The sequence below is a fragment of the Triplophysa rosa genome, linkage group LG25 (assembly GCF_024868665.1).
Source record: "Triplophysa rosa linkage group LG25, Trosa_1v2, whole genome shotgun sequence".
NCBI classification, from domain to species: Eukaryota; Metazoa; Chordata; class Actinopteri; order Cypriniformes; family Nemacheilidae; genus Triplophysa; species Triplophysa rosa.
This window is the reverse complement of record NC_079914.1, coordinates 6792265-6805080: the sequence shown is the minus strand read 5'-3', so window position 1 is coordinate 6805080 and position 12816 is coordinate 6792265. Positions and strand designations below refer to the sequence as shown.

General features: G+C 38.8%; 1 protein-coding gene across 1 annotated transcript; it reads left to right on the top strand.

Moving 5' to 3' along the window:
* Positions 1 to 7232: 7232 nt before the first annotated feature.
* wu:fb80c09 (sarcalumenin) lies at positions 7233 to 12591 on the top strand. The gene is made up of 6 exons (XM_057325104.1): positions 7233 to 7790; positions 8399 to 8494; positions 8939 to 9034; positions 9473 to 9586; positions 9944 to 10177; positions 10298 to 12591. The coding sequence occupies exons 1-6, from the start codon at positions 7514 to 7516 to the stop codon at positions 11101 to 11103; spliced, it is 1623 nt and encodes a 540-aa protein (XP_057181087.1). The 5' UTR covers positions 7233 to 7513; the 3' UTR covers positions 11104 to 12591.
* Positions 12592 to 12816: the final 225 nt, after the last annotated feature.

Sequence of the window (12816 nt, the reverse complement as noted above, 5' to 3'; positions counted from 1 at the left end):
TAGTGTAATCGGTGGACGAGCGCCATCTCGTGGTTATTCGAGGTGTTAGAGTGAGATTATAATAATTTTCTGTAGATTTCCCCTGTACGAAAAAAAACATGGTTTACGTTTGGTTTAATTCCTTTATTTTTATTTGTGGTCAAGCCATAGTAACCACACATTTAACATGGTCTCTCTTAACCATGGTATTTGTAAAACTATGGTAATATAAATGGTAAGTGTTACACAAAAATATACATAAATAAATAAATAGCATGGTTTCTACATTTATACTATAATAAAAGCATGTTTTTTTTTTTAATAAGAATTCAATGTTTGGACCACTTACAAATACTTAATAGCCACTCCATGAAAAAAAATCACATTCCATTTTTTGTGTGAACAAACTTTTGTCCGTCTTAGGTCACATTTATTTTTTAGACTTGTTGTAGACATGTTTGTAGTCTTATTTTCCAATAAAGAATGAATCCAAGAAAGTTTTTGTCTTTCTCTTTCTCACTGTGGCGTAGGTTACAGGCCCTCTGATTGGAGAAGGCAGCTGCTCTCACTCCCCGTTGCTGACGCTTGTGCAAATGCCCTGTCCGAGAGCACCACCCCACCCCACCCCCAGACCATCCACATGCCCTTTTGCCTTTCTCCTGGGGTATATATAGTCTGAGAAGGGATCTAGCCAGCCCTGGCAGTCAAAATGAGGCTTTTTCTCCCCGTCTGCTGCCTGCTGTCTCTGCTGGCACTCACCACTGCAGGTAAGAGAAAAGAGGGAATTCAGTCAGTAGGCACAGATGGACAAACACATGCAGTCAGATCGGCTGGTTTGAAGTGTTTGAAGGGGTTTTGCTTGTAGTTAATGGTTCCAAAAGACATGTTATCAGTCATATAGAGCGGTGGTATATTGTGTATTATAGCAGGAATGGTGGCATTTGCCTAGCAGTTTTTGACTTTGTAGGTTGGGTGCAGGACAGAGACAAGGTTGTCTGAATTTTCATGCTTGAACAAGGTCTCTATCATTGATGAAGTTGGTTTGAAGGGAAGGAGGTGTGTGTATACACAGTTTTAGACATGTTGGCATCGTCCATTGATTTGTGTATTCAATGACTATCATGATGTTTTAGCAACAAATTACAATAAGGTTTAGGTCATCAAAATCCTAATAAAGTCATTTAATTATTAAAGCCATCAATAAGTCAAAATGTTGACCTTATTCACCACATTCACATTCACATACATTCACCAGATCAATTCCTTTTTTCTCTCTTCATTATCTTTAATCAAAATCTGAAAATGTACTTTATTTCTAAACTGGCGATTCTTCTAATCTTCTAGTCAGTTTGACAGCTCTGGTAACTCCTCCCTCTATTTCTGAATGAAACACCCACTTTTCTACCTCCAATCAATTCACAGTGGAAAAAAACAAGCCGTGCCCGCAATTTTTTCATTGGTCGATTCACTTAGACTTTCAATTTAATCTTATGGCGCTTTTCACAATTTGGCATTGTTTCAAAGCAGCTTTACACACAAATAGGTAGTGGTTACGTTAAAAAAGAGAAACAGATCAGTGAAATAAATAAAAGATTGTAATATATGGAATTTCTGCGGTCTTTCTCAATACAATACACTGATGAAACTTATATAGTACTTATATATACTTATATAGCATTTATACTTCAAACGGTCTGCCCAGCTCGCAGTTCTCTGACATTTGTTAACTTCTGCATCTGACAGCTCCCATGGCCTTATGGGATAGCTAAGTGTACAATAGTTGCACCACTTAAGAATCTCAGCAGATGCATCATATCATCTCGGTATTGTTCACCTAAAAAACCTGTGTATTTTGACATCAATTGATCTTTTTGCATACTGTGTAACAGGACAGGATGGCATTTTCAGACACATGGAGTGTCTTAACAGTCAGATCGTATGTTCTTGGTCGAGATGTGAGATTTTTGTGCATGTCCATATAAGAACTGTATCGAGAATAGAAATATAGAGAGTACCGTGAAGAGAACAGTCTTGTAAACACATATGTAACATGTCTGGGTTTGAGTTCTTGTTAGTGTCATTACCGACTTCCTTGGATTAATATCGAAGACCGTGACCAGTTCAGAAAGGTGAATAAATGGTTAAATGACTCTTTTATATTTATATTCATTGAACACCGTGTGATGCAAGCGAGCTCCAAATTCTCAATGTCTGTATAGCATGTCATTTATGTGCAATGCAGGCGAAAGTGTTTCTGGAAGATAAGGTCCGAGGATCTCACCTCCCTGCTCTTTAAAACGAAATTCTGAGACTTGCATAAAGTCCTCAAGACTGGAAACTGAATGACCTCCATTCCATTAGCTGAATTATGTAACTCGAAGTGCCTGACAGACATGAACAAGTTGCTAACACAAACCACACTCACTCTTACAAAAGAGGAGTTGTCATTCAATGTGAGGCACGACGCCAGCTGATGCGAAGTGTGACGAATGTCCAACAGGTCTATACATCTCAATAAACACACACTTTAACTTAGCTTTTTATTTCAAATGCATGTGAGTTTGATTTGAAACAATAACAAGCTTGGTTTGGCTTGAGGCGTAGGCATGCACGGTTGTAAGTGTTCTCCTTGTCTGCCCTTGTTCTCTTATGATGTTATGTACAGTCAGGTGTTAAAGGTCAAGAGTACGGCATGAAATCAGACACTCTTCTGGTTCAATTGCGTGGCCGTGTTGCAAATACGTAAACATACCGGTTTCACAGCTCCGCTTACATGCCCCCTTGTACTCCGCAGCTGCTGTCACATCGCTGTCTCAATCAGCTTTTATTTCTGTCCCGCAGGCCTTGTAGGGGCAACCATTATGTTAACAGTGGGACTTAGATCCCCTGTCCGGCAAATGCTACTGTATCCAGACCGTTCCCTGTACAGTTATCTCACATCAACCAATCACAAACACTGCTCACAGTAAACAATGCCACTGCACTACTACACGAAAAAACACAAACAACAATAAAACAAAGACGTAATTTGGAGATCAAATAAATGTACAGTAGTGGCCAAAAGGGATGTCAAACTTTGCATTTTGTGTATAGGTGTGCTTGGAGTATAAACTGAAGCTCAGCTTTAAAGTGACAGTTCACCCAAAAATAAAAAATCTGTCATCATTTACCCACCCTCTTGTCATTTCAAACCTGTATGACTTTCTTCTGCAGAACACAAAAAAGGTATTTTGAAGAATGTCGTCAACTTCCCCCCATTCCCTTGCATTGGTTTTGTGTCCATACATTAGAAGTGAACGGGGACCGGTGCTGTTCGGTTACCAACTTTCTTCAAAATATCTTCTTTGGCGTTCTGCAGAAGAAAGAAAGTCATACAGGTTTGAAATGACAAGAGGGTGAGTAAATGATGACAGATTTTTCATTTTTAGGTGAACTGTCACTTTAAGAAGAATTTACAAGGCAACTCTGCTGAAAAACAAAAATTCTGCCATGAATTACTCACCAGCAAGTCGTTCGACAAGCCTAGGACATCCGTTCATCTTCGCAACGCAAATTAAGATAGTTTTGATGAAGCTCATAGACAGCAAAGTAACTGACATTTTGCGCTTTGAAAGAATGAGCTATTTCTATCTACATTCACCGAATTCGCCATGTTGTTTCTACAGTAGCCCTAAACGGACAAACTGCACTACAGAGCGCATTTTGTAAATGCATTATCTCCTTCGGCAAAGACGCCAACACGTGATAACATCTTAGTCCTGTGAGAGCCGCCATAATGCTTCGAAAGGGAGGGGCGTGGGGTGGAGTGAACCGTTGGTTGCTATTCTCAACCTCACCGCTAGATGCCGCTAAAATCTCCACATTGCACCTTTAATTTAACCTGAGAGGACATTAAAACCGAACCCAGCACAAATATGACCTCTTGACATCACATTTGGTGACTGTAAAAAAATAATTGTTGGAAATCGGAAGTCCTGGCAACATATATTTCTACATTAACTCATCAAAATAAGTTATGAATTTCAGCTTGTTTTAGTGACAGCAATTGTAAACAAATATACTAATTAATAAATAATCATAAGCATGAAATAGTGGGCAAAACATTTCACCCTCACACTGACTGGCTACTAGAGCCAATTTAATCAATTAGACACATCCAAAGGAACACATAAGCCTGGCAAAGAGCAATTTAATGAGTGAGTGCTCTTACAGCATGATGAATGCCAGGGGTGGAACAGATTTATCAGCACTAACTATAGACACTGGTGCCCTCTGCTGTGAGCATGGTTTTGTAATGTAGCCTAAAGTCTATTTTGTTTCCAGCACGTCAAAGGCACTTTATGACGATGACATTTTTGTGTATTGTCTTAAAGGTTCTGTGTGTATTTTTTTGGAGGATCAATTGACAGAAATGCAATATAATATACACAACTATGTCTTCAGAGGTGTATAAAGAGCTTACATAATGAAGCGTTATGTTTTATCTCATTTATTAGAATGAGGTATTTCTATACATACACCGCGGGTCCCCTTACATGCAATTTACCTTGATGTTTCTACAGTAGCCCTAAACGGACAAACTGTTCTATAGAACATGTTTCGTAAATACATTATCTCCTTCGGCAAAGAAGCGAAAACGTGACGACATCTTAGTTCTGTGTCAGCCACCGTAGTGCTTCAAAAGGGGGTGGAGTGAGCTGTTGAAACTCAACATTACTCCTTCAAGAGTAAATTAGCATTTAGATGAATAAGCAAATATAATTAATAAGCTTGAAAAAACAATATGTGTTTCTCGCAATTTAACCGTTTACATGGTCAATAGAGACCCTGTCTATGATCCAGTGTGAATGTAATTTTGAGATTTTGAGTATCAAAGTAGTCATTGCCATAAAATGACAAAAATAGGTGTATATATGGCTGTAAATTGAAGATATAGCTGGGTTTATGGAGGGTCACATATACAGTAGCACACTGAATAAGTGCTGTCCATACACGTGCTTAAATCATACTGCAATAGGCTGCATATTTACCCCCTCAGGCATGGTACAAAATGGACAAAACACTAAACTTTTAAAGGGATAGTTCACCCAAAAATGAAAATTCTGTCATCATTTACTCAACCTCAGGTTGTTCCAAACCTGTATAAATGTCTTTGTTCTGCTAAACACAAAGGAAGATATTTGGAAGAATGTCAGTAACCAAACAGATCTCATCCCCCATTTACTGCCATATTAGGGAAAATAAATACTATGAGAGTCAATGGGGGATGAGATCTGTTTGGTTACTGACATTCTTCCAAATATCTTCCTTTGTGTTTAGCAGAACAAAGACATTTATACAGGTTTGGAACAACCTGAGGTTGAGTAAATGATGACAGAATTTTCATTTTTGGGTGAACTATCCCTTTAAAAGTTTAGTGTTTTGTCCATTTTGTACCATGCCTGAGGGGGTAAATATGCAGCCTATTGCAGTATGATTTAAGCACGTGTATGGACAGCACTTATTCAGTGTGCTACTGTATATGTGACCCTCCATAAACCCAGCTATATCTTCAATTTACAGCCATATATACACCTATTTTTGTCATTTTATGGCAATGACTACTTTGATACTCAAAATCTCAAAATTACATTCACACTGGATCATAGACAGGGTCTCTATTGACCATGTAAACGGTTAAATTGCGAGAAACACATATTGTTTTTTCAAGCTTATTAATTATATTTGCTTATTCATCTAAATGCTAATTTACTCTTGAAGGAGTAATGTTGAGTTTCAACAGCTCACTCCACCCCCTTTTGAAGCACTACGGTGGCTGACACAGAACTAAGATGTCGTCACGTTTTCGCTTCTTTGCCGAAGGAGATAATGTATTTACGAAACATGTTCTATAGAACAGTTTGTCCGTTTAGGGCTACTGTAGAAACATCAAGGTAAATTGCATGTAAGGGGACCCGCGGTGTATGTATAGAAATACCTCATTCTAATAAATGAGATAAAACATAACGCTTCATTATGTAAGCTCTTTATACACCTCTGAAGACATAGTTGTGTATATTATATTGCATTTCTGTCAATTGATCCTCCAAAAAAATACACACAGAACCTTTAAGACAATACACAAAAATGTCATCGTCATAAAGTGCCTTTGACGTGCTGGAAACAAAATAGACTTTAGGCTACATTACAAAACCATGCTCACAGCAGAGGGCACCAGTGTCTATAGTTAGTGCTGATAAATCTGTTCCACCCCTGGCATTCATCATGCTGTAAGAGCACTCACTCATTAAATTGCTCTTTGCCAGGCTTATGTGTTCCTTTGGATGTGTCTAATTGATTAAATTGGCTCTAGTAGCCAGTCAGTGTGAGGGTGAAATGTTTTGCCCACTATTTCATGCTTATGATTATTTATTAATTAGTATATTTGTTTACAATTGCTGTCACTAAAACAAGCTGAAATTCATAACTTATTTTGATGAGTTAATGTAGAAATATATGTTGCCAGGACTTCCGATTTCCAACAATTATTTTTTTACAGTCACCAAATGTGATGTCAAGAGGTCATATTTGTGCTGGGTTCGGTTTTAATGTCCTCTCAGGTTAAATTAAAGGTGCAATGTGGAGATTTTAGCGGCATCTAGCGGTGAGGTTGAGAATAGCAACCAACGGTTCACTCCACCCCACGCCCCTCCCTTTCGAAGCATTATGGCGGCTCTCACAGGACTAAGATGTTATCACGTGTTGGCGTCTTTGCCGAAGGAGATAATGCATTTACAAAATGCGCTCTGTAGTGCAGTTTGTCCGTTTAGGGCTACTGTAGAAACAACATGGCGAATTCGGTGAATGTAGATAGAAATAGCTCATTCTTTCAAAGCGCAAAATGTCAGTTACTTTGCTGTCTATGAGCTTCATCAAAACTATCTTAATTTGCGTTGCGAAGATGAACGGATGTCCTAGGCTTGTCGAACGACTTGCGGGTGAGTAATTCATGGCAGAATTTTTGTTTTTCAGCAGAGTTGCCTTGTAAATTCTTCTTAAAGTGACAGTTCACCTAAAAATGAAAAATCTGTCATCATTTACTCACCCTCTTGTCATTTCAAACCTGTATGACTTTCTTTCTTCTGCAGAACGCCAAAGAAGATATTTTGAAGAAAGTTGGTAACCGAACAGCACCGGTCCCCGTTCACTTCTAATGTATGGACACAAAACCAATGCAAGGGAATGGGGGGAAGTTGACGACATACTTCAAAANGAGGTTCATCAGACTGAGGATGAGGTTGAGGAGGAAGAGGAGGTTCATCAGACTGAGGATGAGGTTGAGGAGGAAGAGGAGGTTCATCAGACTGATGATGAGGTTGAGGAGGAGGTTCATCAAACTGAGAATGAGGTTGAGGAGGAAGAGGAGGTTTCTCAAACTGAAGAAGAGGTAAATGAGGAATCATCTCAGACTCAGGTGGAGGTACTGGAGAAGGAGGAGGTTATTCAACATGATGAGGTGGCAGATGAGGTTCCAAGTTCTGAAGAAGAGGCAGAGATGGTTCCTCAGCCTGAAGAACCACTGGAGCACATAGAGAATGTCTCAGAGGAGTCTACATCTGTGGAAGAACCTGAAGATGAAATAGAGGAGGCGGATGCAGCAGCTGCTGAAGAACAAGCAGCAGAGGTTGTTGAGGAGGTTGTGGAAATAACCCAAGAAGAAACGGAGGATGTGACAGAAACTACTCCAGAAGATGTGGTCCAAGATGTTCCTGCACCTGCTGGAGAAGTCACAGTGTCAGCTGACAATCCAGCACTCAAAGAAACTATGAAAGGTACAGTATGATCCAGTCACAACAATGAAATAAACTTGTAAGGACACATTTGTCTTTAAAAGTAAATGACATATTTCTGAAATTATTTTAAAGATACGAACTCCATTATAGTAGAAATAAGACAAAGAAGGGCACTATATTTTTTCAGTCACTAGGGGGCGCAGTAGGACGCCGTAGTAAAGGACCTTCATGTTCCATACCTGATACTTTGAATAAACCCACCAGCAAAATAACCTCACAGTAATATCCCTTGGCACACGTCCATTGTCATTTATAACCATTTGTTCTCCGGCCTGGGTGTTTAGTAGAATGCACTGTTTGTGTTTAACTGACTCCAGATAGACAGCTGATGTAGTTATTGCAGTCATATGCTTTCCTGTAGCTCAGTGGTTAGAGCAGCATGGCGCTAGCAACGCCAAGGTCATGGGTTCGAACCCAGGGATTGCACATACTTAGAAGCAATATGTATAGTATAATGCAATGTAAGTCGTCTGCCAAATGCATAAATAATAAAAAAAAAAATAATGGGACAAAAGTGATGCTTGTATCCTGAAGAAAATGTTACGATGATATGATATGCTAATTTTGACTATTGTTTTCTCTGACAGGGAAGGAAACCCCCTCAGCTTCTGACACCAGAGATTGGTCTCACATTGAAGACACACTGCAGCTGGCCTCAGCTGAACCATCACAGGCATTTGTCGGTGAGACATGCAAGCATCCAGCTTTATATCTCATCTTCATAAAGAGAAATAAAGTTATATTATATCATCCCATTAACCAGTTACATTCTAGCTCAACTAAAATAATTTTCTGTGTGCTTATTTCATTGGTCACAACTATCATGTGCAAAAAATAAAGCAGTTTGCATTAAATAATCTGCCATCTTTATTGGACCTCTTATTTACATACACAACATTTTGCAGTTTGTGCTTTAAACATGGTTATGCAAGTTTGAACTAATAAAAAATACAGATTTGTATGTGTATTTTTTGTGACCAATTCCTCTCTGTACATCATCATCCAGAGAATGTATTCATCTTATACAATTTTTTATCCTTTTTTATTATTCTGCCTTTCAATTGAATTTTTTACATTTCTACTTGCCTTAATCCATAATTTCCCCTTAATTTTTATTTTTCCCGTAGATGCTCTGAAGAAGCTGCAGCATATCTACAGCACAGCGATTAAACCCCTGGAGATGGCCTACAAGTACAATGAGCTCAGACAACACGAGGTGTCAGGTAAACTTCTTTCAAGTGTAGTCTTAAAAGGTAGCATTTTACCCAGAATTATGTCATTAATTACTCACCCTCATGTCATTCCAAACCTGTATGACTTTCTTTCTTCTGCAAAACACAAAATAAGATATTTAGAAAAATGTTGGTAACCAAACAACAGTGGACCCCATTTACTTCCATTGTATAGACACAAAACCACCGAGACATTTCTCAAAATATATTCTTTTGTGTTCCCCAGGTTTTAAATGACATGAGGGTGAATACATTTTGACAGAATTTTAATTTTTGGGTGGACTATCCCTTCAGACAAGAGACATTGGAATCACATTTGCAGTCACAATCATAACAGACCACTGCTTCCACAAAGAGGGTCAAATTTGTTGTGAACTCCAAATCACCGATTAAAGTCCTACCATAATCTGTTTTCTTCATTTTGTTCAGATGCAGAGATCACTTCAAAGCCCATGGTCCTGTTTCTGGGTCCCTGGAGTGTTGGCAAGTCTTCCATGATCAATTATCTTCTGGGTCTCCAGGACAGTTCACAACTTTACACAGGTAACCCTTATGAAACAAAAATATATTGGAAAATATAATGCAATATAAATGAATTAAATGATCATTTAAAACGTATTTACATTTAAATAATTAAATTATTTAATAAAAATAATTAAATAAGTGCTTAAACGTCAATATATTAAAAGTGGCAATTCCATATGTGTTATTTAATGTACTATAATATATTAGCACTGTATCATTCTATATATTTTCCAATATATATTACATGATTTAATAAATTGACAGTAAAATGTAGGCAAATATATTTTTTTGCATGTAGGAATTTACAAATCAAACTAAGCTGCATCTAAGAACATTTTTATCTCCTTATGTGTTTTTTTGTGTGTGTGTTCTCAGGGGCTGAGCCCACAACCTCAGAATACACTGTACTAATGCATGGTGAGAAGGTTCGTACCATTGAGGGCATTGTAATGGCCGCAGACAGTTCTCGCTCCTTCTCACCGCTGGAGAAGTTTGGTCAGGGTTTCCTAGAAAAGCTGGTCGGAATTGAGATGCCGCACAAACTGCTCGAGCGGGTTACTTTTGTGGACACACCGGGAATCATTGAGAACCGTAAGCAACAAGAGAGAGGTGAGAAAACAAATGAATTATATTATCATAATCAAATGTTCAATACTGTGAAGTTTAATACTGTGAAGTATAAATAGAATATCGTGCACAGCTCTAACAGGATTCGTTGTGGTTTTATAGGGTACCCCTATAGTGATGTGTGCCAGTGGTTTATTGACCGTGCCGACCTCATCTTCCTGGTCTTTGACCCAACCAAACTGGATGTGGGATTAGAACTTGAAATGCTGTTTAGACAGATGAAGGGACGCGAGTCACAGATCCGTATAATCCTCAACAAGGCTGACAGTCTGACAACTCAGGATTTAATGCGCGTCTACGGCGCCCTCTTCTGGAGCATGGCACCCCTGATCAACGTGACGGAGCCCCCAAGAGTCTACGTCAGCTCCTTCTGGCCACAGGACTACGCTCTTGACACCAACAGAGACCTCTTCATGCGTGAGGAGATCTCTCTGCTGGAGGACCTCAATCAGGTTATCGAGAACCGCTTGGAGAACAAGATCGCCTTCATCCGACAGCACGGGATCCGCGTGCGCATCCACACCCTCTTGGTCGACCGCTATCTGCAGACGTACCATGACAAGCTGGGCTGGTTCAGTGACCCCGACGAGGTCTTCCGGGATATTGTCAGTGACCCTGACAAGTTCTACATCTTCAAGTCCATCCTGGCCAAGACCAACGTGAGCAAGTTTGACTTGCCAGAACCGGAGGCGTACCGGGACTTCTTCGGAGTGAATCCTCCAAGCGGCTTTAAACTGCTCTCCTCACACTGCAGCTGGTCGGGTGGATGCCTATTGGAGAAGATTGAGAAGGCGATCACAGAGGACCTGCCTGCTTTACTCAGTAACTTGGCAGAGAAGAAGCAAGCCAAAGCAGAGCCACCCGCAGAGACCAAGGAGAAACCCCAAAATCCTTGGCGGAGACAGTGATGGAGCGAGAGACTGAGAGTGTGGATAACAGATGGATTTAAAGGAGGCTTTAATTCCTACTAGTCATATTGCACTTAGGGCACCAAAGAATTTAATAAATCGCTGCTGTCCTTCTGAAACCTTGTATCTCCAAATTCCGTGATTTTCATTTTTTGCCATAGATCATTATTATTAGTTACCCTTTATGGTTGTCGCTGGGTTTTGCAAACATATAACCGATAAAAGGTATTAAAAAGTATTTGTCAACTTTGACAACACGGTATTTTTTATCATTTTAAAAGTACTGCGTTTTTTCCGTTTCCCTTTCAAACAGTGAATTTGGACATACGAGTTTTCGGAAGGACGGTGATGATATCGTTGTATGGATGGATGGACTCCAAGGTGAGAGGAACAGGTTATAAATAATACATAGGAAATATTGCAAAAGATTCGCAGCAATGAGAAGTCTGTTTTTCTGTTATTCTTACTTTTGTTGCTCTTATTTAACTCATCTTGCCAAACTCATTTTATTTATTTATATTACATGTATCAATAGTCCGTACAAATACCACATCCTTTAATGTTATTTATTTTTCTTTTGATTGTTGTTTTAAAAGTGTGAATATGACTTCATTGTTTCATCATTAGTCCATTTCTTCAGCTTCACTTGTTAATTGATCATTTTACTCTGTACAGTTTACTAGCAAGGCAATTTCTAGTGTCACTATTGAGTTTGCTCACGTTACTGCATGTTAAGCTATGGTCACATTAAATTGTGTTTGTTTTCTCTTTTGGTTCACACAGTATGACAATGTAGCATTTAACTGAATATCAGTGTCAATAAAATGAGACATGACTAAATAACTGAATTGATTGGGAGACTGATAGATGACTAGTCTTGCAATGTGTTTTCAGCTGAAATGGGCCTTTTTACACATTTCTGGAGTTGAAGAGCTTGTAAAACCACTAGTTGAACGCGAGATAACCCCAAATGTCCACTAGATGGCGTAAAATATTACCGTACCCGCTGCAATAAAGATTTATCACACTTGTAAATGAAGTACCCTTTGACATCATAAAAGGAGCTGTTTGTGTTATCATTATCTCTTATCAGGTTTCAGTGTGTAAATGAAACACAACAGCAAGGTTTATGTCCATTTATTTACGTAAGAATAGAATGTGTGGCCTACAGCAATTATATAAACACTTCATAATAAATAGAGCCATATCATATAGCATGCCAAATTGACAGCATATACTGTATAATATTATGTAAAAATACGACATCTTATAACATATCATATCTCTTATGCTATTTTCAATTCTTTATGACTCGTATATAAGATTTGTGAATTTGTAAAAACATCTGCAACAAAGCATACAGTACTGCTGATAAGTGTTAAAGTCAGATTTGCAATAAATACAGTACTTCTAAAAGAACCCTACTATTTTATGATCTGCACTGTCTTGGAGTTGAAAAATGTGCACTAAGAATTAAAGCCGTGCTTGAAGGATGAAGTTGGTGTTGGTTAAATTCCTCAACAGAGTCCTGTGCCATAAACTTTCAATTCTGACACAACACAGCATGTCTGTGAACGTGGACAAGATACATGTTTGACACAGGAAGCATGGGGTGATTATCACTTGGATGCGACTTATCTGCTGGATCAAAGTTCAAGACGCACCTAGAATCTCAAAAATCTCAAATATGTTTCTGTGAGATACGACACCCAC